The sequence below is a fragment of the Homalodisca vitripennis genome, chromosome 5, assembly GCF_021130785.1.
Source record: "Homalodisca vitripennis isolate AUS2020 chromosome 5, UT_GWSS_2.1, whole genome shotgun sequence".
NCBI lineage: Eukaryota > Metazoa > Arthropoda > Insecta > Hemiptera > Cicadellidae > Homalodisca > Homalodisca vitripennis.
Window position 1 is genome coordinate 62337076 of NC_060211.1, and position 27724 is coordinate 62364799.

Sequence of the window (27724 nt, forward strand, 5' to 3'; positions counted from 1 at the left end):
GAAATCTTTTCCCGATATACAAGTTTTTTTCGTGTACATTTCAAGTCTATGATGATCATTGATGATTTCATTCTTATGGCGTGTGTTATATATGTGTACATTATTTTCTAAGTTAATTTGTTGGCCATGATTGAATTTAAAATATAGGATGGTTTCATATATATAAAGTCCAAAAACTGTTATTATTTTTTAATTCTTTAAAGCAATTTCTAACAGATTCTGAGAATTTTAAGCTTAAGTATACTTCTAATGGCTTGTTTTTGCACCTTTAAAATGTCAGTTAGGTTTTTCTTAGTTGTGGCAACACCAAATATGGCTATGCCATAAGCAATGTGTGAATGTATATGAGCGTAATAAATCTGTTTTAGCACTTCAGTAGTACATAAACAAGACATTTGCCTAATTGGCATATAAGCCAGAACTAATTTTTACCAATCACAAATTTAATGTGCTCATCCCAGCTCAAGTGACAATCAATGATCAATCCGAGAAATTTAATTTTGATGCATTTTTCAATCTCTGAATCGTCTATAAGAATATCAAGGTCATAATCATTATTATTTTGTTTAGTTTTTAAAATTAATGAATTTAGTTTTCTCATAATTTAAATTAAGTTTTTTTGTTGTTAAAGAATTGTTGTAGATTAGCCAATTCGATTGCTGAGATGAATTCAAACTTCTTCTTTCGAAATTCCCAGAAACCTTTAGATTTGTATCATCTGCAAATAAACACAAAGTAACTGTTTGCAGTATAAGATAGTTTGCTTTCAATATTCCTCAAATAACATAAGAAAAGAAGAGGTCCAAGATTTGAGCCTTGCGGGACTCCAATTACACTTTGCTCTAATTTAGATTTAAATCTTGTTAAAGTTTCTATTTGTCGACTTATGAGCTATTTCAACAAACTGTTTCCTACCCGTCATATTTGATTTGAACCAATTCAGTGCAATACCTCTAACTCCAATATCATATAAATATTGATAATAAAAGATGGTGATCAACACTGTCAAAGGCCTTAGAGAGGTCCATAAAAAATTCCAATAACAACTTCCCCCCTTTGTCTATTGAATTTATGACTGATTCTATAAAACTTACTGCAGCTGTGACGGTTGATTTATGTTTCCTAAATCCATGTTGGGTGTTGTTGATAATATTGTTTTGTTTCTATATAAGTCTTCAGTCTATTAATATACTACTTTTTCATAAAACTTTCGATATAGATGGTAACAAGGAAATAGGTCTATAGTTTGATTTAAGGAACGTAATCATTTGCTTTTAAATATCGGAATAAATTTTAGCAATTTTGAGTAGATTAGGAAAGATTTCACTAACAAATGAAGAATTTATCAAATGTACAAGAATTTTGCTTAGCTCTTCTTTAACTTCTTTTATAATTTTTAATGACACTTCATCGTAACCACAAGTCAGTTTATTATCAAAAGAGACAATAATTTCTTGGACCTCCTTTACATTTGTTGGAGTTAGACAAAAGAACTTACTGAACAATTTCTCAACATCTCTTACAACTCTTACATCTAAGTCATTAATATTTAAACTTGTTAATGGTTGGACATTTTCGTTTTTTCTATTAGTCATATTTATAAAATAATCATTAAAAATGTTACAAACTATTTCTGGATTTTCTATGCATTGCATTGTTCTCTTGAAGTACTATATTACAATTCTTATTTAGTTTACATCTTTTATTTCCTACTTCATAATTAATTATATTCCAAGTGGTTTTTACTACATTGGAAGCCTTACTGATTTTATCACTGAAAAATTTCCCTTTTGGCTAGTAATAGTTTTTCCCTATAATTCTTGGTTTTGTAATTTGACAAAACTAGATAGCTCTTCATCTTTAGTAGATCTTGCATATTTGCCAGTGTTTATGATTTCTTGTTTCTTCTCCATCTTAAGTTCATTTTTTATCCACTTAAATGGATTATTTTTTATCTTAAACATTTTTATTGGAAAAACACCAGTTAAAATAATAAGTGAAAACCTGATTAAAGATATTATATTTATCACTGCATGGAGCAAGGTATATTTTTTCCCAAGTTTCATTTTTTAGAAAATCTTTAAATAATTTTATATTAAGTGCAGAGAAATCCCTACGGTTTTCAATGTAATAATCATTGTGTCCATTACACTGTTTCAGATTTTTTTATTTTTAAAATTTGCCAATCATGATCAGATAGCATTGTTACTACACCACTAATTTCCAAACATTCCCTTTTAAAGTTTGTAGAAATGTTGTCAATTGCTGAACTCAAGCCCTGGAATACTCCTCGTTGGAAAGTTAATTAGCAATGCATATTGTAACTCTTTCAAAATGTTTTTGAAAACTGATGATGTCCTGTTTTTGTTTAACATGTTTATATTTAAAATCACCTGCTAAGATTATATTTGAGGAGAGCTTTTAGAACACATCCTATCAAAACACTTAATCTATCTAAAAATATGTTTACATCTGCATTAGGGGATCGGTAAAGACCCACAACAATAAATTTTACATTTATTTACAATGAACATTGTTGCACAACACTCAAATATCCTTCGTTCAGTGAAACAAGAAAACAGTAACACTACGTTTCGAGATCTGCAATCTGATCTCTTCTTCAGGTAAAGAACTAACCTAATACATAATTACAAACTAAGTTAAAATAAACAAATCTTACTAAAGCGTTGTGGCACGCCTAAGTCAGGAATCCACAACCTACATGTTTGTTGTCAACTTCACTAACACTAAAGACATGCACTTAATACAAAAACTATACAAAACACTAATTCATTAAAAGTAAACTACGGAAACAGGTCACAATGCGTCTTCACTCGTCTACTGACCACCTACGACTGACCAAGGGACTAGCCAATGGCAATCGTGAAGGCTGGCTAAAACAAGATGGCGGAAAAACAAGGGAAGGGGAACAGAATGGGCCCTTATCGTTATTATTGGTTCATGCGAGATGAACTTCTTAAAACCATATTAGTGACTCCGCATTGGTTTTATTACAAATATCCGATCCGTTTGATACTTTTGGTTTTCTCTTTAGTTCATTTTTTAGAATTGTAGGTGGTCAGTAGACGAGTGAAGACGCATTGTGACCTGTTTCCGTAGTTTACTTTTAATGATTAGTGTTTTGTATAGTTTTGTATTAAGTGCATGTCTTTAGTGTTAGTGAAGTTGACAACAACATGTAGGTTGTGATTCCTGACTTAGGCGTGCCACAACGCTTTAGTAAGATTTGTTTATTTTAACTTAGTTTGTAATTATGTATTAGGTTAGTTCTTTACCTGAAGAAGAGATCAGATTGCAGATCTCGAAACGTAGTGTTACTGTTTTTCTTGTTTCACTGAACGATGGCAAATGTCCGGAAAAATCCTGTTTCCTTCACAATCCCTTCCATCGTCAAAAATAACCTTTTAAACAAAGAAATCAAATATCCTATCGTCACACAATTTTTCAATATCGGGCATCACAACCTGTCTCCACTTCATCTGTTTCCTCAGCCAAAATCATTACTCCCCCTTTAGATGTGCTTTTCACGTGAGTAATAACTAGTGACTAAAAAATTTATTTATATTAAATCCTTTCTATTTGATTCATTTTTGTGTTATGTTCGGATAAAACTACTATATGAGGTTTTAATTCATCAAGGATAATTTCCAAGTGAGATAATCTAGACTTGAGATTTTCAATATTCTGATGAAAAATTTGGACTGATCCATTCAATTCAGATTTCTTTAAGTAATTACTGGGGACTTGGCTCGGCTCCAGTTTAAAGCAAAATCAGGCTGAGATGCAAAATTTGTAGACTTTGACACATTCATTCCATCACTATCGCCACTTGACACGAAGCTGACAGCCGGCAGTGGAGGATAAGCATTCATGTCCTGTAGAGAGCCTGAAGAAACCGGTGGATTGGGAAATGGCTGCAGTGGCGGGCTAGGGGCTGTGTGACTCTCAGGGTGGCTGGTGGAATGCCTATATGATGTCGATGGTGTTGATGGTTCCAGGGTGATACTTGTTCTTTGAGGTACCTTTGATTGTTGATCGACTGCTTTTCTCTTCTTTTGCAAAATATGGAATAGTGCATTTATCCATACAATTTACCTCAATCTGATTCAATAAATTTGGTAGGTCTGAGATTAACTTTCTCACATAGGGATGCTGTTTTAGCAATGACTTTACTAAGGATGAAAGTCCCTTTCCTGTTGAGATGTATACCGTCCTTTGCCAGACATGAATTGTCTAAGTAATTTCCCCCGTTGAGGTAGATAACGCCAAGTTTCTTTGCATAGCCATCTTATATTTTGGTTTGTCTGATGTAGTATTCCGGGTGATACATCTCTTCTTGCTATAATGCTGTTGGTAACCAAACAAGCATCTGGAAATGACTTTTTGGCAGTTTAAAATTGTATTATATAGAGCTCCCATGACATCTTCCCGGGCAGTAGGGTATTACTGAGGTCATTTGTACCAGCATGAATGAAGACTGTATGGGGTTTTGTCAGTGCCTTTGCTCATAGATTACAATTTTTTTTGTCAATCTGTGTGGCAGTTGCTCCTCTATAACAATGCATTTTTCCATTTGGTATAGAGACATGTTTTATAATTGAGTCTCCAATGACAAGAAAACTTTTCTTTTTTTCATCTCTTTAGATTGGGGTACTTCCATGTGTACTTCGTAAGAGTTCTCGACCTTGGTGCAAGTGACTTGAGATCCCTACTTAGTTTCCTTTACACCAGGGTACTCTGCTCCTTGTGGTGGATTCTCTTCTGTACCATCAGCAAGACTCTCAAATGCATTTTTTAGAATAATAGACTTTTCTGTTAGATGATTGTTTGCTTTTTTACTTCCTCTTGGTTGAAGCTGTCTCCCATTGAATTGCCATTCAAGTTTTTATGGTGGCCTATCGTAGAGTCTGTCAAAACTGAATTGGGTTGGCTTATTAGAAATTGAGACCTTGACTACTCCTTCCTTTCCAATATTTTCTTTCTGTTCACTCACAGGCTTCTTCACAGAATTGATCATTTGAGAGTTAGATTTCTCAAGGTGCTATAGCAACGTTTTATTGTTGTACAACATCATGGCCAGTTGAGCTCTCTTGGTCCATATGTCCAATTCACTAAAATCCGGAAGGTAAACTTTCTGATTTTTTACTTTTGGAGAGTGAACAATCTGAGACAACAATACCTCAACGATCATTATCATATATAAACCACAGTCGACACAGTTGTTTTTGTTGTGGAGTTTTACATATTTCTATTTTTGGCTCTCCTTCTGAACATATATATTTATAGATCTTTTTGACTATTTTTTCTGCCGCAGTTAGGTTGTATTTTCCACAGAGTCATAATAACAGAACTTTTTCCTTAGATTTGTCAAATAGTAACAAACTCCAATGTGACCCTTGCCCATCATTTGTCATTCCCATTTGTACATATGAATCCTCCAAATATTTCTTCAGCAATCGTTAACAGGAATAAAAATGTAGGAAACTATCTGCTAACTCAAGAGGCTGTAGGATACTGTTAACATCTTGAAAACATTTAACTGCTTGACTTATTACTGGTTTCATTAACAATACTGAATGTTCTTTATCAATAACAGATTCAAGCAAATCAAAGTACACACTTGGATGGCATCATCCATGAGCCAACTACCTTCCAAAACAGACAAAAAACAGTGAAATCCCATTATCTGGTGTTGGTACCACATTCAACACTACTTATAATTGAGTGCAAGGGCTTCTTTACAATGACATTATTTACTGGGGTCTGAGGAAAGGGGCTGCTGGTAGCAGTTGGTAGCTGTGATGTTTTTGCTACACTTGAAATACACGAGCAATTTCTTCCCACTAAACCATCACCTGAGTAATTAATATGTTTTTTCTGAGGTTGTGCTTTCATAGCATTTTAATTCAGTTGAAGGAGAAAAATGCAATACTCAATAATGCATTCTTAGCTACAGCTTGTTTTGAAGTCTTTTTTAGTTACATTTTCTTTTTCAGCTTGCTTCAGTGCCTTTTTAAAAGTTTCGTTCTTGGATTTGTTCAATGAAAACCTATCCTTGTTATCATCAAAATTATGTAAATCACTAACACCTATTAGGTTTGGTCTCTCCAGTTCCATAAAACACTACTTGATATTTAGTATTATTCTTAAATGTTGTTGTGTCCACATTAATTATTTTAGCAGGCCAGGCTGCATGTCTCTGACTTTTGCAAATATTACATACATTAATTTTATAGTTATTGACTTTATTCTGTTGTGACATGATGAACTTGCTTTAAATTTGAGTTTGAATGATCAATAAAATAACTAGGATATTACAAGATAAAATAACTAGGATGGCAAGAATAAAATATATTTTCCAAGTAAAACAATATTATAATAGTAGTTTTGATGTAATGAAAACCGAAACTTTACTCTGGTTGGTAGCAAAAATAATCTGTCATCAATTGATTTGAATTCACGCCACTCCAGTTCAATAAGTTTTTGATGGTCAGTATGCTAACCATCTGATCTAAACTGGTTTGTTGACTAGTAGTTGATAAAATATGATCTCAGGTATGATAAGATCAAACTGCCAATGATAAGCAGAAATGAGCCTGGTTGAGTCAAACTTTGACTCAGTCCAGCTACTGATTATCTTATCTCATCATCTATATCCTTGATAAAGGGTGGAGTCAAACTGCAAACTCTGTCCAGCTACTGTCTATCTTATCTTATGATCTACAATCTTTGATAACAATAAATGTATTCTCATGTCCATGCACAATTAAAAAGATATAATAATTTAACTTCTTCTTTTAATTTTGGAAGTGGTTTAAATTTGTCACCTGATTAATTGAAGAGCGAAACTTACTTTACACACTGGCACAAAATTTAACACATAGAGCTATTATTAAACCCACAATTTTTAAGCTAAAAAGCACAAGCATAATACCATTTTCTAATGTAGACAATCTCTAATGTCTGAATTTGCACATGTTTCCTTCCTCACCATTTTTGTATCATGTATTTATATTAACATACTCTTATTTTTTGTTTACAATGTATGTATTAACTGTCAATGGAAACAAGGCCATACATTTTTCTGAATATTTTCTTAAATATAAATGGATAATCGTACTATCAATTATCCTGATTTTGATTATTTCAAAACAGATGACACCTTGTCATAGATGTAACAAATAAAATTTCTGCACTACAATTTCTTAATAAAATCAAACTTAGTTAATTCAGTTTTTTATTTATCCCTTGACCTACAAATTATCCAAGTTCCATTGTATGTAAAATAAACTAAAGAGGGATGATTAAGACGTTTATTTACATGCCTGAATAATCAATTCATTATTGTACTTACCTCACAAAATTCTCATTTTCCTCATTCATTTTTTCAGCGTCTTTAGATTTATATTGTTTTAATCTGTCAATGATCTCCCGATTTTCATCCTAAAACACACCATGCTGGAAGTCAGAGGAGGTTATGTAGAGGATACAAATATAAAAGTGTATTTTCACAGAATAGGTATAAAAGTAAGGATCTTCAAAATCTGTTCAAGCCTAATTTTTAATTCATGAATATAATCACTAGTGTTTGTTACCCATTTTACAACAATAATAACCATATAAGTTCTGATTCGATTTAGGAGGTTAGGATCATTTTTTGTACGGTTTGGTGCAGGTTCCACAATGTGATAAGTTTTTTTATGGTTAAAAAATAGGAGATTTTTTATTTTATAACAAATGAAATGAAAATGTGACCTCGATATTTTGCTGGAATTGTAATGTCTCTCATATAATTAATTGGTGTGTTGTCAATTTTAACCTCATTAAGACTGCGTGATTGGAGTCCCAGTTAATCAGTTAATGCTATAATGTAACAAGGAAGTTCCACACCTTTAGCGAAACGATTTTAGTCAAATTTTAACAACTTGCACCATTTGACAAGGCCATCCGGACCAATCACAGTGTTCATTGCAAGATGGTTGCAGAGTGCGGTTTTGAATTCTTGACCAATCATACATTTGCTTGAACTTGAGGATTCGAGGCCAGGATGTGCGCTGAACTTTTTAGTTTTGACAACAATAATATACATTATATGCATAAATATAAAGTTTTCATGTTATATTATTTATGTAAATACTTTGAAACTACCTATTAAACTTCTTTATATTGATACATGATATTTTTCATATTGTCTCTATACACATCCAACTTTGGTATTTTTAGAACAGTGTTTCAATACAAAATAACAGTGTTAACACTTTCAAAGTAACCACTTTGGCAATAAAACACCATCACTTTGGTTCTTTGTTTAAAGGTTATTTTTGACGATGGAAGGATTGTGAAGGAAACAGGATTTTTCCGGACATTTGCCATCGTTCAGTGAAACAAGAAAACAGTAACACTACGTTTCGAGATCTGCAATCTGATCTCTTCTTCAGGTAAAGAACTAAACCTAATACATAATTACAAAACTAGGTTAAAATAAACAAATCTTACTAAAGCGTTGTGGCACGCCTAAGTCAGGAATCACAACGTACATGTTGTTGTCAACTTCACTAACACTAAAGACATGCACTCAATACAAAACTATACAAAACACTAATCATTAAAACTAAACTACGGAATACAGGTCACAATACGTCTTCACTCGTCTACTAACCACCTACGACTGACCAGAGGGACTAGCCAATGGCAATCGTGACGGCTGGCTAAAACAAGATGGCGGAAATACAAGGGAAGGGGTAACAGGAATGGGCCCTTTCGTTATTATTGGTTCATGCGAGATGAACTTCTTAAAACCATATTGTGACTCCGCATTGGTTTATTACAAATATCCGATCCGTTTGATACTTTTGGTTTTCTCTTTAGTTCATTTTTTAGAATTGGCAACCAAAGCGGCCTAATCTCGACTGATGGTTGACTGATTGGTTGGTCTGCCAATTTAATGTATGTTGCCTCAATTAATTTCCTTTTGAAGACGAAATGTGGTTCCCGATGTATTATGTGGGGCTTCATCCCAATTCATATGATGGTCTTCGGACCAACAATGGTGTGCAATTTTTGACTTTTCTGTGAAACCCTTTCTCGTGTTTTCTTTGTGTTCTTTTATCCTTACGTTTAGTGGTCTTTTTGTCTCGCCTATGTATTCCCTATTTGCCAGCTACATTTTATACTGTAAACACAGTTTTTTGGAATCCTGTGTGCCATTTTTTGGTTTTGTTTTTACGAGACTTTGTCTAAGAGTGTTGTGTGTTTTAAACGCGGTTCTAATGTTGTACTTTCTACCTACTCTTCTAATTTTCTCCGATAATCCCGGCACATAAGGGATTGACATAAACGCAAATTTATCACAATTCTGTTTTTCTGACTCAGGAATGATTCTTCTGGTTCGTTTGCACTTATTAATTACTAATTGAGGGTATCCATTGCTTCTGAGATCCGATTCAATTTTCTTAAATTCTTCTTTTAGTCCATCTTTATCTGAGCACAAGCTCTTTGCTCTATCAAACAACGAGTAGGCTACTCCTTCTTTGACAGATTTTTGATGGTTGGAATGATAATTTAAATATTTTCCTGTGTGTGTTATCTTTCGAAAAACAGTTGTCTTAAGGACATCCCTATCTCTTAATACACACACATCCAAAAAGGGAAGCTTGTTTTGGACTTCCACTTCCATTGTGAGGCGGATGGAAGGAGAAATACTATTAATGTGATTCAAAAAAATTATTTAATTCAATGTCTCCATGAGAAAAAATAACAAAGGTATCATCCACATACCTCCACCAAATCTTCGGTTTGAACTGAGCTGAAGCCAAAGCTTTTCGCTCGAATTCCTCCATAAAGATATTGGCGAAAATAGGAGACAGTGGAGAACCCATTGCCATCCCCTCATCTTGACGGTAAATTTTACCCTCTAAACTCAAAATAATTGCATTGAGTGCATAGTTCTAACAGTTCCATAATTACTGGCACGGGAAGTTTAGTTCTATCCTTTAATGTTTGGTCTTCTTTGAGACGTGATTTAATAATTCCGAGAGTTTCTGGAACTGGTACATTTCACGTCTCAAAGAAGACCAAACATTAAAGGATAGAACTAAACTTCCCGTGCCAGTAATTATGGAGCTGTTAGAACTATGCACTCAATGCAATTATTTTGAGTTAGAGGGTAAAATTTACCGTCAAGATGAGGGGGATGGCAATGGGTTTCTCCACTGTCTCCTATTTTCGCCAATATCTTTATGGAGGAATTCGAGCGGAAAAGCTTTGGCTTCAGCTCAGTTCAAACCGAAGATTTGGTGGAGGTATGTGGATGATACCTTTGTTTATTTTTTCTCATGGAGACATTGATTAAATAATTTTTTGAATCACATTAATAGTATTTCTCCTTCCATCCGCCTCACAATGGAAGTGGAAGTCCAAAACAAGCTTCCCTTTTTGGATGTGTGTGTATTAAGAGATAGGGATGTCCTTAAGACAACTGTTTTTCGAAAGATAACACACACAGGAAAATATTTAAATTATCATTCCAACCATCAAAAATCTGTCAAAGAAGGAGTAGCCTACTCGTTGTTTGATAGAGCAAAGAGCTTGTGCTCAGATAAAGATGGACTAAAAGAAGAATTTAAGAAAATTGAATCGGATCTCAGAAGCAATGGATACCCTCAATTAGTAATTAATAAGTGCAAACGAACCAGAAGAATCATTCCTGAGTCAGAAAAAACAGAATTGTGATAAATTTGCGTTTATGTCAATCCCTTATGTGCCGGGATTATCGGAGAAAATTAGAAGAGTAGGTAGAAAGTACAACATTAGAACCGCGTTTAAAAACACACAACACTCTTAGACAAAGTCTCGTAAAAACAAAACCAAAAAAATGGCACACAGGATTCCAAAACTGTGGTTTACAGTATAAAATGTAGCTGCAATAGGGGAATACATAGGCGAGACAAAAAGACCACTAAACGTAAGGATAAAAGAACACAAAGAAAACACGAGAAAGGGTTTCACAGAAAAGTCAAAAATTGCACACCATTGTTGGTCCGAAGACCATCATATGAATTGGGATGAAGCCCACATAATACATCGGGAACCACATTTCTTCAAAAGGAAATTAATTGAGGCAACATACATTAAATTGGCAGACCAACCAATCAGTCAACATCAGTCGAGATTAGGCCGCTTTGGTTGCCAATTCTAAAAAATGAACTAAAGAGAAAACCAAAAGTATCAAACGGATCGGATATTTGTAATAAACCAATGCGGAGTCACAATATGGTTTTAAGAAGTTTCATCTCGCATGAACCAATAATAACGAAAAGGGCCCATTCCTGTTCCCTTCCCTTGTATTTCCGCCATCTTGTTTTAGCCAGCCGTCACGATTGCCATTGGCTAGTCCCTCTGGTCAGTCGTAGGTGGTTAGTAGACGAGTGAAGACGTATTGTGACCTGTATTCCGTAGTTTAGTTTTAATGATTAGTGTTTTGTATTAGTTTTTGTATTGAGTGCATGTCTTTAGTGTTAGTGAAGTTGACAACAACATGTACGTTGTGATTCCTGACTTAGGCGTGCCACAACGCTTTTAGTAAGATTTGTTTATTTTAACCTAGTTTGTAATTATGTATTAGGTTAGTTCTTTACCTGAAGAAGAGATCAGATTGCAGATCTCGAAACGTAGTGTTTTACTGTTTCTTGTTTCACTGAACGATGGCAAATGTCCGGAAAAATCCTGTTTCCATCACTTTGGTATTACCACATCAATAAAACATCTGAAATTGTTGTAATAAATTGTTTGATAAACTGTTTCTTGTTACAATATTTAGTAAACAATATAGTAGTTATGACAAATAAAAACAATTGGTCTACTTTTTCTCAATATTATTTATTATTAAATGTGTATGACAAATTTAAATAAATAAAATAATGTCTATACCTACAATATTCAAAGGCAATTAGTAAAAAATTAATTACCTACTTTTATTATCAAGTTGTAGTTAGATACTTTTTTTTATATCTCTACTTGCAGCAAAGTAATGTTGTCAAGAGGTAGTTATAGTTTACTTTATACTACTTTGACAAATGTTCATGCCAAACTCACTTAAAACATCTAAAAATGGTAGATAAAATTGATAATCATCATAGTTAGAAACACACAGTCCACAATCTTTCTTCAATAAAGTATTTAATTTATAAATTTCCAATTCTCGGTGAATCATATCAAGCAAAAAAGTACTTTTTAACATAAACAAGGTTTTTGTTCGAAAACTGCCTAACTTTTTCATAAATGGCAATATTTTATTTGACTTTTTCATAATTTTGTAACTCATAATACACAACTAAAAATTTACTGTCACAAGGTCTAACAATTTTATCTATTTTTTCTTTGGATATTGATGTTATATACAATTTAATAAATTATGTTGTCATATTACAATTCTGGTTGTTATTTCATTGAATTTCTGATGATAAATTAATGATACCTAAATTATGAATATCATTAATTTATGTGAAAAAAATGAATTTCCATGTGATTTTCCAAGGATCACCGTCAAGTTTTAATTCAATTTTATTGCTGGAATATATATACAACTCAGGAATTGTAGAACTATTGATTTTGGAGTGAATACATGTTCATGTTATTATAAATTATTTGCGGAATTATTTATTTTTACTATGAATTAAATCCTTTTTCAGTTAGATCAATTTTATATTTCTCTTAAAATATTATTTTAAAATTACTTCTCCAAAATATCCAGCAGTAAAACTATTCCTCAAGAATTGTGATATATAAATGAACTATTGTGATCCCTTAAAATTAGTATCTGTTCTATTTATACTTTAAAAATATATTTCAGAAGTTTGGTAAATCTATAAGTTGTGTAAGGAAAGCTGTTACAAATGCATTTTAAGATTTTATAAGAATTACTTGTGGTTCTTCTCCTAAAGTTGTATCCATAAGTTAACTTGGACAATGAGAGTTTTTCCATTTTTATTCTTCCATCATATACAATAATTTAAACACAAACCGTAAGAAATTTCATATCAGACTAAAAATATCCTTGTGTGTTAACTATGTAATCTAAAATTTAAAACCAGGCCCGGTGGCAAGATCCTGCAATTCAACTACTTTGAGGTAGTATAAGGAATTATTGCAAAAAGGAATTGACCTTTCTGTGGTATATAACATCCACACAACACTTTGGGTGTCTTGAATTCTAGCAAAGACGTCTATGTCATCTGGAAAAAAGATGGAACAGCCCAAGACCAGAATCTGTGTGATTCTGACTTTATGTAAAACTTACAGATTTTTCGTGTCTGCCATGGCCCATTGGGTTTAACACATACTATGATAATGGTCAATCTTAGCTATTAACACCATAAAATACATATTTGGGCTAGTAGGAAGTTAGTAGTTGGTAAAATAAACTATTAGGTAGTTGCTAACATTTTTAGCAAGAAAATTCTATTAAAAAAATATCTTATAGTATATATCCTTTTCATCTTTATAAAAAACTAGCGGGCCCGGCGCGCTTTGCTGCGCATTTCAATAATTTTTTGCAAAAGTTGCCCGCGGCTTCGCACGCAATTTCCCGTTGAAAACAGTACACTATATTCACTTATTCTTTTTCTATCACATTCTAAACATTGCTGAGATAATTGATAGTCGTTCCATCGTGAGCCTCTTGGGCGTATTATGAAGGTATGTACCATATTCCTGCCTCTATCTAGCTGTTACCCACGGCTTCGCACGCAAATCTTAAGAACCGAAGTCCTTATATTACTTAGTAAATTTTTTTTTTACTATAATAAATTTTAGATTAAATTAGTTATATCTCCGATGCCACGATTGAGCTTGCTTTGTTGTCTCGATCGAGAGAATATGTACACACGGAGTTTTGAGAACCATACTTCTGTCAAAAAAAACAACTAAGGTTGATTTTATAACATTCTTTATATTTGTAGCCAACGTAAGATAGTAATTATGATATCTGCATTACTCTTCTGATCAAGCATGAGCATGGTTTATATTAAATAAATATTGCAGTTAAAGGTGAATTTTTACGTCAAATTTGAATTGTATTATCTGGATAGTAAAGTCTATGTTTAACAGTGATTGCAAAAACAGTTTAAACAAAATTTGTCGTTTCTCTTAAGCTTACTCTATGCTTTAAAACTATAAGTGTAATATATGTTTACAAAGAACAGCTGATTAAAAATTTGAAAAGACGTTAACATATGTTTGCTGCAATGCATTTCTTATGGGTATTTCTGTAACCAGTGGGGCGGAATCCTGAATCGGGAAAGGGATGGGCATAGCTTATAAACCTTCTCCGTGGAAAAATACATATACGTACAAATTTTCATCATGATCGGTCCAATAGTTCACGATTCCATAAAGGACAAACATACAAACATTCATTTTTATATATATAGATGTTATGGAATTACACATTGATAACAAACATTAAAAAACTACAAAATACACAGTTGAAACATTTTTTATAATTTATTTAGGACTTACATGAAAACAGAGACTTTTACGTATAAATTATGTAATAACTATTTTTACCATGTTGTCTGCACTTGCTTTATCAATATTTATTAATCTATAAATAAAACATTATGTAACGATTACAAAATTGATAATATAGTTAATTAATATTTATCTTATTTAAACTGTTTACAAATATAAAGAAAAGAACACACACACAATTGTAATGCCAAATTACAACTCCTTATGGCACTGGTGATTGCCTTTTATTTAAAATTTTATAAGGAACCCCTACTATTACTTTTTATTGGTCTTTGAAGAGTTTTAAACTACAACACACCATCATTCAACTAAAAACTCACACTGTACAATAAGTATCACAATATCATGAACATACCCCCTACCTGTGACGGTTTTCATTTAGAATGAGCTAAAAACAGGAAGTGACTGAAAGACCTCCTCTGGAGCAAAGAGCTGGAGGTTGAGCAAAATGTAACTGTTGTTATAAATATGACTCTCATGTTTGGCCTGAGGCCAGACTCCGCGATTCTGGAATATCTCCAAGCCAACTTCATTAGACCACCACCGGCACCATGACAAACTTGGACCAAAATATAAGCTAAATATTTCAAGTTAAACCTCCTACACAAACATTCCCTGCGGATGCTGCACGCAACTGGCACTACGCTAGGCAATACTGGCACTCTCAACTGAATGAACTGACACACCACAACTGTAATGTAGGTTGTAAGAAGAAAAATTATTCTTACAATAGTTTAATTTAAAATTATTGATTTAGTCACTAAATCTTGCCATTGAAAGACAGATCGTTCGTTGGAATAAAGAATTTGTTAAAACATGTTTAGCAATTGCAGCAAAAGTTCACCAACTTAAAAAATACATACTTTTATTAACGGTAATATAAACCTATAAAAACTCAGGATTTGAGTAATATACCAAATTAATAGCTAATAGCAAAGCTGATTGATTTAGTAGTACCCCAATCAATCGCTATATTTTTACAACAAAATATTCTGCAATATTTTAGGAACAAACATAGATCAATATTTGAAAATCATAATTTTGGTTTTTGATCACCAAAAAATATTCTTTTCATTTCATGTAAGTAGGCTAACAGAGCAGCATTAATTCGTCCTATCTAATTTATAAGATAAATTTTAAATTAAGGTTCTTCTTATGTAGAAAAAAAGGCTTCACAAATTATCTTTTTTGAACCTCTGAAACCGATGAATGGCAATGTTTCTACTGCCATTCTATATATGTTTAAATGTTGAACAATGGCGTCTAGATGTTAAAACTGGTATCACAGATTAAATTCAATTGAAAATCTCTTTTATTCATTGAATATACATTTTGTATATATCGAATAGCATCATAAAAATTACTTAACTAATATACTTGTAAACTAAGAGGTTATAATATGATAAAATACCCTAATCCTATAGTCAATCTAATCACAAATGCTCCAATAATTGCAGCTTTAGCCATAACATACATTAATTTTAAAAAATACAAAAAAAGTTAACAACATAAATAATTAAAAAGAAAAATTTTTAAACTATAACAATAACAATAATAATATATTTTATAATCAACAGTAAGTTAGCAACAATAATTTAAATAAATACACAAAATAATCCCAATAAATACATAAACACAAATTGATACGTTGCAGTTGTATAAAAACTCAACTCTACCCAGAATTATAAAACTTGTCCGATGAATATAAAATAAAGAAATTAAGTATGACTTCAATTTGTTCTTAAATATTACATTATTTTTCTCTGCAGTTATTGTTAATGGTATTTTAGTTTAAAAAATGTTCCTGTGTAATTAGTGTTTTTCTCATAAAACTGTAGTCTATGTTTATCCAGTGTAATACCACATCTTGTACTGCACTTATGGCTCACTTTTAACATGGAAAGGCTATTATTTTTACATATTTTATATATCCATCCATACATAAGTAGATATGAATATGAGGGTTCTAGGACACTTTTGGGACAGACAGAAATTCCATACAAAATACTGTTCAATACACCAAAAACAATTCACAATACAATTTACTTAAATTAAACTATGGTAAAACTGTATTCAAGCAATATTTCAAGATAATAATATGGCGGTTTCTGGACCACTTTTGGGACAGCCAAAAATCAATACAAATACTGTTCAATACACCATAAATATGTAAAAACAAGATAATAATATGGCGGTTCTGGACCACTTTTGGGACAGCCCCAAAAATCAATACAAATACTGTTCAATACACCATAAATATGTAAAAACAATTCACAATACAATTTACTTAAAAAAACTATGGTAAACTGTATTCAAGCAATTTTTCATGACAGTAATGACAACATAAATTGTGGAATTTAATACTCGAATGTTGAATAACCGAATCTATAGCTGTTTTTACTGTTCATTGTAGGCTTCTAATTTCTAAGCTGTTTTAATGAAAAAAATCCAGAAATCTTCGAAATCTTTATTCCACGAAGTTAATTGTAACACAGTCTTTATCTTTAATAGTCTTCTTTCCAGTAACAACCAAGTGTAATTTTTTCATTTTTGTTCAATTTCTTTAATCTTTTTTTCATCCAAAACAGTCAAAAAATCTGTTCGGTAAAGTGTACTTTATAATCTTCCAACTCGGCAATTATTGTAAACCCGAATTTATCTTTCATTTTCTCCAAATTCAAGATTCTATATCTCTTTCTTTCTTCCAATTCCACTAATTTCTTATATTCTTTGAATCTTAGTTCACCAACCTTATTCAACTCTTGTAACAGCGCCGCCATTTATTATAGAAAAATCTTTTAACTAAAATTTTAGTTAAAAGATTTTTGCTCTTTAAATAGAACAATCTGAAAACATTTGACCAGAAATTGTGCTGATTTGTGTCAAGTTGTCACAAAAAAATCACCACTTCTCAAAATTTTAGTTTACAAATTTTTTTGCTCTTTTAAATATGGAGCGGAAAAAGATAGAGTGCCCATACTGCAAAAAAGACATTTTTGAGCATCACTATACTCGTCATTACAATTCGAAAAATCATTTGAAGAACAAAGAAATTTATGAAAAAGAACTAAATTATTTGAGGACTTGCGGCTAAAGAGAATCAAATCGATGGTCACGAAAAGATGTACAATATAGAAAAATTGCGTGAACTAAAGAAAAATTTTTAAGGAAAGTAAAAAAAGATCTCAATCTATTTAATGATGAAAAAATTCATTCAATAGCTGAAAAATTGGCTATCGAAACAAACGACAAAACTAAGTCAGAAATGATCGAAAGAAATTGATAAAACGATTAATGAGAAAACCTGAAAATATCATTGATGTAGAAGTTTTATCCCCAATACACGGTCTATTTAAGCAATACATTTTAAACAAATTTGAACGACAATTTCATGTCAATTTACAAATATCTTTTCTATTTTGCGCCCAGAAATTAAAAGTTTAATCGAAAAATTTCAAGAAACTGTGAAAAATAGTAAAAGGATATCTCTCTCTTTAGAATGCGAATACGAACGAACTTTAGTGAACGGTGAAACACAGAACTTGTCCAATGTACTTTACTATAAAAGCAGACGAGATCTTTGATGTAAACGACTTTATTCTAAACAATTTAATAAATTAACACATCGAGAACAGACAAATCATCCAAATCGAGGTTCTGGATGGACATTAAAACGCTGTAAACAACTGAATTTTGAGCCTTAATAAACACGAATTTATGAACGCAGGATCATATATCGATTTACCACAAGAGATCAAGGTAAAGAAAGCTTGTGTAAATATCAAAAATGAAGATGAACTATTGCTTTATTTACTCTATCCGATGTGCAATTGAAAAATCAAATTTCATCCTGAACGTGTAAAACAATATGAAAAATTTGTAAATGACGAGATATTTTCTGGGTTCGACTATCCTATGTCTTTAAAAAGATATACAATTATTTGAGAAACGAAGCAGTAAAGCAAAGTATAATTATCCGAAAATGTCTGTAAATGTCTATAGTTTTGATGAAAAACTCAATATTGTTCCGTTGCAAATTTCAGAAGTTTATGACGCCAAATTAGAAATCAATTTATTGTATGTAAAACAAGATGAAAAATCTCATTATGTTTTGATAACAGATTTAAACAAACTTGTATTTTCTCAGTTATCTAAGTGTAAAAATAAAAAAATTTCTATGCAGAAGATGTTTAAGCCATTTTCTACAAATCTGGAGATTTAGCAGATCATTTAGAAAATTTTGCAAGCAACATGAAGTATGCAAACCTATGTATGACCATTTCCAGGTCAAACAACTAAATTTACTAATTATCAAAAGAAGTTTAGCCATCCGTACGTTATTTATTATGGATTTTGAAAGCATATTAGAGAAGATTCCCACATGCAAAAACAATCCACAAAGATCAACTACAACCAAGATTCAGAAGCACATTCCCTTATGGTTTTACTCTATATTTAGTGTCAAAATGTGACCAATCGTATGTACAAGCCGATATGTTATCGAGCAAAAAATGAAGAAGATTTGCCAAATGTTTCCTGCAAAATTGTTTGAAGAACTCAATAAAATATCAAAATACATAGCTACAAAATATAATATAATTCTAAGAACAAAAAACCTATGAAATTGACTGAAGAAGAAGAAATTTCATATCAAAAATTCAAACGTTTGTCATATCTGTGAATGGTCTGCTTATGATGTTGGGTCAATTCAGTATGGTTTTACTCCTGATAGTTGGAAAGATAAGAGTTATAATAAAGTGAGAGATCATTGTCATTTAACCGGCAAGTTTCGAGGCGCAGCTCATGCATGTTGCAATCTAAATTTGAAATTTCCTCAGAATATTCCCGTTTTCTGCCACAATATGTCAAATTACGATACTCATTTGTACATAAAAGAATTGGCTAAACAATATGGAAATGTTGATTTGATTGCAAACACCGATGAAAAATATATAAAATTATTCTGTAAATTCTGGATATGGCTATGAATTCGAAGGTGATAAGCCAAGAAAAATTCATCAAGTTTTCGTTTTGTAGACACGTTCAGATTCATGGCCTCGTCTATAGAAAAGTTAGCGAAAAATTTAAAGAAAGAAGACTTCAAACATACAAATCATTTTATACAAGATGGACTGAATGAGATAATAGAAAGACAGCCAAATGACGACGACGAGATTTTTAAAATTCTATCTGGAAAAGGAATATTTCCCTATGTAATTTATCGACAGTATTGAAAAACTTGATTACACAGAAGAATTGAGAATTCAAGATTTCTATTCACTTTTGACAGATGAGAGCATATCTGAGAAAGATTTTCAACACTACTTAAATGTTTGGAACAAATTAAAAGAGAAAAATCTAGGAAATTTACTCTGATCTCTATAACATTCAAGATGTTCTATTGCTCGCTGATATCTTTGAAAAATTTTAGGAATATTTGTTTGAATTGCTATAAGCTTGATCCAGCACACTATCTAACAGCTCCCAGTCTTGCATGGGATGCTATGTTAAAATTAACGAAGATAGAATTACAATTAATTAGTGATTATAATATGTATTTGATGATCGAAAAAGGTATTCGCGGAGGCATTTCTCAGTGTATTAAACGATATGTGAAAGCAAATAACAAATATTTAAAAGATTTTGATAAGACAAAGCCCGAAAACTATTTGTTGTACGTCGATGCAAACAACCTTTATGGGTATGGCCTCATGCAAAATTTACCATATAACGAAATCAAGTGGATGGATCCTAAAACTTACACAACAGCAGAATGGCAAGAAACAATTTTGGAACTCACTGGCGACGAAGATTATGGCTATATTCTTGAAGTCGATCTAGAATATCCAACAAATTTACACGAACATCACAAGGATTTACCTCTTGCTCCAGAACATTTTAAAAACAAACTTTGCACAACTCTACTGGATAAAACTGAATACGTTGTTCATTCGAGAAATTTGAAGTTCTATTTGGAACAAGGTATGATTTTGAAACATGTGAATAGAGTTATTGCATTCGATCAGAAGCCTTTTATGAAAGAATACATTGATTTTAACACAAACATGAGAACCAAAGCTACAAGCGACTTTGAAAAGGACTTTTATAAGCTGATGAACAACTCAGTTTTTGGAAAATCTATGGAAAAATGTGAGAAACAGATGTGATATTAAGCTTGGAAATGAAGAAATTTTCAATGAAAACAAGCTAAGAAAACAAATTTCAAATGCTTTAACATCTTTGACGACGACAACTGTATAGCGAGTCACATGTACAAACAAAAAGGTTAAATTTAACAAACCGATTTACATAGGATTTTTCAGTTCTCGACCTCTCAAAATTGCTAATGTACGAGTTTTATTACAACAAATTAAAGAAGTTTGATCCAGATTTGAATCTGTGTTACATGGATACAGACAGTTATTTCCTAGAATTGAAACGAGATCCTTTTAAAATTATTAAAGAAAATATAGATGATTTCGATACGAGCGACTATCCAAAAGATCATGAATGTTTCACTACTAAAAATAAGAAGGTAATAGGGAAATTCAAAGATGAGTTAAATAGCGAAGTTTTAGAAGAATTTTGTGGTTTAAGGTCTAAGATGTACTCGTACAAATATCTAGACAAAAATCCAGTAAGATGTAAAGGAATTAAGAGAAGCGTTGTAAATAAAACAATAAATATCGAAAACTTGAAGAAATGTTTGTTCGAAGATAAAGAAGAATTTAGGGAGATGACAGTAATCAAAAGCTATAAACATGATTTGTATACCATCACCATAAACAAGCTGGCACTGAACGCTAAAGATGATAAGAGAAATGTCCTAGAAAATAAGATCGATACAGTACCGTATGGATATAAAGGCGAAGCAAAATCTGATATATTAGACGAATTAAATAAACTAGGAAACTTTGAAAATTGAGAAATAACCGGAAGTTTTTTACGAATATGAATTGAAAGTCAAAGCTGTAATTTTTTCTATATAAATGGAGGCCCAAAAGAAATGTATTAAAGTGTCAAGAATTTAAAGATTTGTCGAAGTTTTTCAAGATAAGACTAGAAAAGATGGATTATGCTATTATTGTAAAGGATTGTAATAAGAAATATAGAAAAGAATTATATGATAAAATGGAAAAATTAACTTTAGAAGAGAAAGAGTGCACACGGTGTAAAAAAGTTAAGAATATTTCAGAATTTTATAATCTCCATTATAGTAAAGACAACAAACAAGCATATTGTAAAGATTGTGCTAAACAAATCTTTGCTAGACCAGTTCTTTGCGTATGCGGAAGAGAAATTCAAAACATTTCTATAGTCTTAAAAGACATTTACAAAACAAACTATCATAATTCGAATGTTTAACATTTTCATCGTGTAATTTAGATATTCTATAAATCAGTCGAGATTCTGCCATATTTGTAGTAAAATGATTTCCGTTGTATAAAATATTCAAAGATTCTTTCATTTGGTTATACAGATTGATAGAATTTGGTTCGTCATCAATGAACAAAATCTCTAATTCAGGATAATTTATTTTTAGATGTTTTAATCGGTTTGGTATTTTTCTCGTTTCTGAGCTCTGATAACGTAATAAGGCCATTCCACATGTGATTCTTCTTAATTAACACAAAAACATGGTGTTTTTTTCTTATCAAAATCTTTACATATCATATCTCTCTTCATTAATTCCATTCGCAATTCTTGATTCTCTATTTCAAGGATTTCATTTCATCTTTAATTTGTAACTGTTTTTATTTCATCTTTTAACTGCTTATTTTCGTTTTTGAGTTTGTACTCACCATATTTTCTAATGGAAGGTAATACTTCTTTCGTAACCCAATTTTTTAAACAATTTTCGCTTCTGGTTTATGCGATCTCAAAATTAAAGAATAAAGTCCAGATTCATTAACGAAAACAGTGTTATTTTGGAAGTTTGAAGGTAAGCTATTTATAGCCCCCCCTTATATTTAGATTAAAATAGAAGTTTTTATCATCTTCGTCAACGTTTATTCTGATCGTTTGCATAGTATTTTTCATATTCTAGAATTTTTTGCTACGTCTTTAGCCTTAAACCAGATCACATTGTTTTTCCGTCAACAAATCGTAAAGATATGTTTGTTATTGAATTTTAGTTGATTATTGAGTAGGTCTACAACTGACTCCATTTAGATAGAAGAAATTTAACTAGTTATTTTTATTTTGAGAATGAAGGCCAGATTCATTGATAAAAACAGTGTCAGGATGAAGATTGTTAAGGGGCCATTCGAATAGCCCCTTGTTTTTTAAGTAAAAATATTGAATTTTGTCATCATCATCAACTCATTTTTATTCCTTTTTCAATCTTAAATATATTGTTGTTTTACTCTCATTAATTTAATAAATTTCCCTCAGAGTCTTGAACAGTTTAAGACGATTTTTTGAATTCTTTTAATATTTTTTCTAATTGGAATATAATCGATTTCATTCGGTTTTTCACTGATTTTTGATCCATAAGCAACATTTTGGGAAAAAAGTGTACAAAATTTCCGATTCTTTGTGTAAATGTTCGGTATGATTTTCAAAACTAGGTTCAACGAGATTACAATGTACTTCAATTACATCGAACGGTCTAAATTTTGGCGTTTTATTTCCTAAATATACCTGATTTGGCTCAATAGTTTCTTGAACAAAACCCTAATAAATCTACAATAATTGCTGAAAACATTATTCTTACTGGTGATTTTATTTGAATTTTATTAGAGAGATAATTTTTTTTGCATTTCAAACTTGTTTTCGTCAAAGTTTAAAGATTTATCTGATTGTTTGAATGTTTTCAGATAATTTTTAAGGGAATTTTTAAATTTGATCGAAAGTATAATATCCTTTGTTTAAACCATAATAATATTTTGTTATGTTCTTCTCACTAAATCCTATACAATAAGGAGAAACTTTCACTAATATTTATTACAAAATTGTCAGAATAAAAACCGCTTAAACCGATAAAATAATTTGATTCTTCCTCTAAGTGTATAGGATGTTCCAAGTTTAAAACTAATTTAGAGCTTTCTGAAGTCAACTTGAACAGCTTCATTTTCGCAAGCGTTGCTTCAAGATGAAAATCTTCTATTTAAATGGAGAAATTTTTAAAGCAAAAAGATCAGATAAAACTTCAAACGTTTTGAAGAAAATAAGAAAGATCAACCAATCAGATTGTTAATTGTTGGTTCAAGTGGATGTGGAAAAACAACTTTATTATTGAATTTTATCTACAATAGGTTGTTGATTCCTTATTCCAATTTGTATGTTTTTAGTAAATCTTTAGAACAAGACGCCTATAAAAAATTACAAGAAAGATTTGAAAATATTGAGAAGAACTTAAGTAAGAAAATATCATATTTTTATAATGCTTTCCGAGGACATAGTTCCGTTAAGCGAATGTAAACCCAATTCGTTAATCGTTTTTGATGATTGTATTTTAGAAAATCAAGACGTTATTAAGGAATATTTCGTAATGTCCCGTCACAAAAAAACATATCTTGTATCTATCTTTCCCAATGCTTTCAAAGGTTGATAAACAAGTTATAAGAAATAACCTGAATATGTTGTGTATTTTTAAGCAAGACGATCACTATTCGAGAAAGATTTACAACAATTATGTGGGATCTGATATGAGTTTTAACCACTTTAATGAATTATGTGATAAAATTTGGAAAGAAGACTATGGATTTTTAACAATTAATCTAACTTTGAAGCCTAAAAATGGTAAATATTTGAATAAATTTTCTAATATAAATGCTGCTCAGTGGTCTCGATAAAATATTTGTTACAATTATTTTTACATTATCTTTACTTTTTATTTACATTATGAAAACAACTGAAAAAACGGTAAATCTGTTACGTTCCACGTTCACGTTCCACGTTCACGTTCATGTTTCACCGTTCGTGTTTACGTTTCACGTTCATGTTTTACGTTCGTGTTTACGTTTCACGTTCACGTTTTTTACGTTCCACGTTCACGTTTTTTACGTTCCACGTTCACGTTTTACGTTCCACGTTCACGTTTTTACGTTCCACGTTTCAAAATTTTCCTAAATAAATGGCGAACGTAACTTCTGAAGAGGCGAAAAAACTTGATCAAATCGAAAAGAAATTAATCAAAGAATTTAAAGAACAGATTCGAATTGATGAAAAAGAACAAGAATTTATTCAAAAAATTAATCAACCTGTAACTTCTGCAATTAAAAATGTTGAAGGTAAAATTGAAAACGTTTTAAAGCGATAATCAAAATTTGATGAATTTGGTTCCAGTTGTAACGACAATTTGCCGATATTTCGATACCAGAATCTGAGTTTGAATTGCCAAAATTACCATCGTCAACACCATTTAGACCTCGAATCATTGAAGACTCTACCATAGTTGAACCAATAAGTCCTGGAACAACGGATATAATTAATTGGTGAAATTGGTAAAAAATTTCTTCCTAGAGCAAAGGATGATAAATTTGGTTTGTATTGGGACAGAAAAAAGAAAAGTTTTATGATTGGAAAATTTGCCCGTGAATTTTGAGCATAATGATATCATTATTAATGAAAAAACATATAAAGGAACTCAAGGTTTATGGAGATTATTAACAGGCACTGATGTTCCAAAAGACGGTTTATATTCTGAAGAAGACTTGAAAAAGTATACAGAAATTTTATGGAAAATCTGATTCAATTTACAAAAAATAATGATCCATCAACTAAGAAACCAAAGTCAAGTAAAGGTAAAAAATATCTCAATTTGATTAAAACCAATTTGGGAAAAACGAATCGAAGGATCAGGTGTAAGAAAATACAGTGATAATAAGATTGAATACAGATATATCGACGATTTGACGAAACTCGATGGAATTATAAATTATATTTATGCTCAAGAAAAGGCTGGAAACAACAATTTTTTGAACGAAAAGAAAGCGATTAAAGATTTTATTTCGAACAAAACTTGATGAAATGATTGAAAAAACCTGATGGAATTAAATATTTAAAACGAGTTTTGCCGGCAATAAGTTCATCTATGATTGAGGGTAGTGGACTTTTGAATGATTTTATCAACAATTTACCTTTTGAATTACACGTACCAGGCTATGAATATCTGGGACCTGGCACAAAACTTGAAAAAAGATTGAAAAGAGGAGATCCTGGTATAAATAAATTAGATCAAGCTGCTATGGAACACGATATTTTTTTATGCAAAACATAGAGACACAAATTCCAGACATATAGCAGATAAAGTTTTGCAAGATAAGGCAATGGATAGATTTTTATCAAAAGATGCTAGATTAGTGAAAGATTTGTTGCACTTCCAACAGCTGGAGCAATGTTTTTGAAGAGAAAACTAGGAATGGGAATCGAAGAGAACTTGAAATTTTAACTATATAAATGAAGGTGAATGTAAATTTCAGCAAAAATCAGAAAGAAAAAATAAAATCCGCTTTTAAGAAGAAAATACCCGTTAGTATTCAATTTAAAATAGATCAACTAAAAAATGGCGAAGATAAGATATTTTTAACAAATAGACAATACAATAAACTCGAAAAACATAAGAAAAAACAATAAAGGAACCAGAATAGAATTTTCTTATAATCAGTTGAAAGAACTTAAAAATGGTGGACTTTTGAAAGATTTATTAGATTTTGGAGAAAATATTCCAGTTGTTAAAAATGTTGTTCCTTATGTTCGTAAAGCTGCTCCAATCGTTAAAAAAGATGTGATTCCTATTGTTCGAAACATTTTAAATTGGTTAGATAAAGAGTTGGAAGATGTTACAGGATCTGGATTAGATGAAAAACTTTGAATTACGTGAAATCAAACATTGAAAAAAAAAATTTAAACCTTTAACATTCGGGGAATTGGAAGAAATCTGCAAAAATATTAAACATTTTAGAGGAATCTTCATGAGAGATACATTACCTGAAAAAGTTAAGAAATTTGAATGTGGAATTGTGAATTTAGACTCGATTATGGGAAGTGGAACGCATTGGATTTGTTATTATAAAAATGATAAGAATGCATGTTTATTTTGATTCGTATGGAAGAATTGAGGACAAACCACCTATAGAATTGATTAAATATTTGAAAAAATCAAGCGTCTACTACAATGATTCTCAGATTCAAGACTATAAAGATCCCCCAATTTGTGGTCATTTATGTGTTTTTGTGTTGAATGAACTGAGTACTGGTAAAGATTTTAAAGAAGTTGTTAACAAATTATTACTTAATAAATATGGATTCACAAAATATTTTTGACGTATTTGGAACACAAATTATTCAAAATGTAGATAATAGTTTGAATTTTTGATAGTTTGAGAAATGAGTTTGATAACAAGTTAGAAAATTTATTACAAAACCTTCCAGATTCAGATATGTTTGCTGTCGAGATTGAAGATTTTAAAAGTAGAATATGATAACAAACTTGCAAATTTCATGAGTTCAAATGAAGTTGCTGATAAAAATAAAAACATTGGAAAAAAGAAGTTGATGATGGTGTAAAAAAATTATTTACCATTTAATGTCTCATATCGAAAAAGCTGATAAAAATTACTGAAGCGATCAAAGTTGAAAAGAATTATGTTAGTTTAGCTAATAAAAAAAGAATTGTCGGTGTTCGACCTGGTATTGACAAACATGATGTTGTTGTTAAAGAACAAATTTTAAAACCTCTAAAATTATCAGAAAAACATCGATATTGTTGATTTACATGATCCGAATGTTAAAAATGCCTTAGATTTTAAAGGAAAAAGAATTAGGCGGTGTTAGTAAAGGAATTAATCCAATTTGATGTTGTTGTAATGATTCAATTAGAAGATCCTATTAAAATGTTTTAATGAACTAAAACAAAATTATGAGAATCATAAACAGCATGTTAAAGATTTTACAACAGAAGTCTATGAAAAACTTGATGAAAGAAGTAAAAGATCAGTAGACGATGTTGGTGAATTACTTGATAAAGTAAATAAACTAGAAGAAAACTTTAATACATATAAAATAATGTTAATGAATTAGTTGGGTGAAGTAATTAACAAAATTCTGGAAAATTTTGATACACGTTTCAATGAAAAAATAAACTTTTTTGAAAATTTAGGTACACGTTTCAATGAGAATGGTAACACATAATAATGAATTACTTAAAAGAATAGATGATCGATACTCT

General features: G+C 31.1%; 1 protein-coding gene across 4 annotated transcripts in view; it reads right to left on the bottom strand.

The window, feature by feature from the left end:
• LOC124362292 (autophagy-related protein 16-1) overlaps positions 1-27724 on the bottom strand; it is a 235709-nt gene that overhangs the window by 174868 nt on the left and 33117 nt on the right. For 3 of the 4 annotated variants that reach the window (XM_046816663.1, XM_046816664.1, XM_046816666.1), the window contains exon 4: positions 7376-7464. In XM_046816663.1, the coding sequence (XP_046672619.1) occupies positions 7376-7464 (89 nt within the window). Of the gene's footprint in view, positions 1-7375; positions 7465-14912; positions 14985-27724 lie in introns of those variants that run through there. The other variant, XM_046816667.1, reaches the window with a different exon arrangement.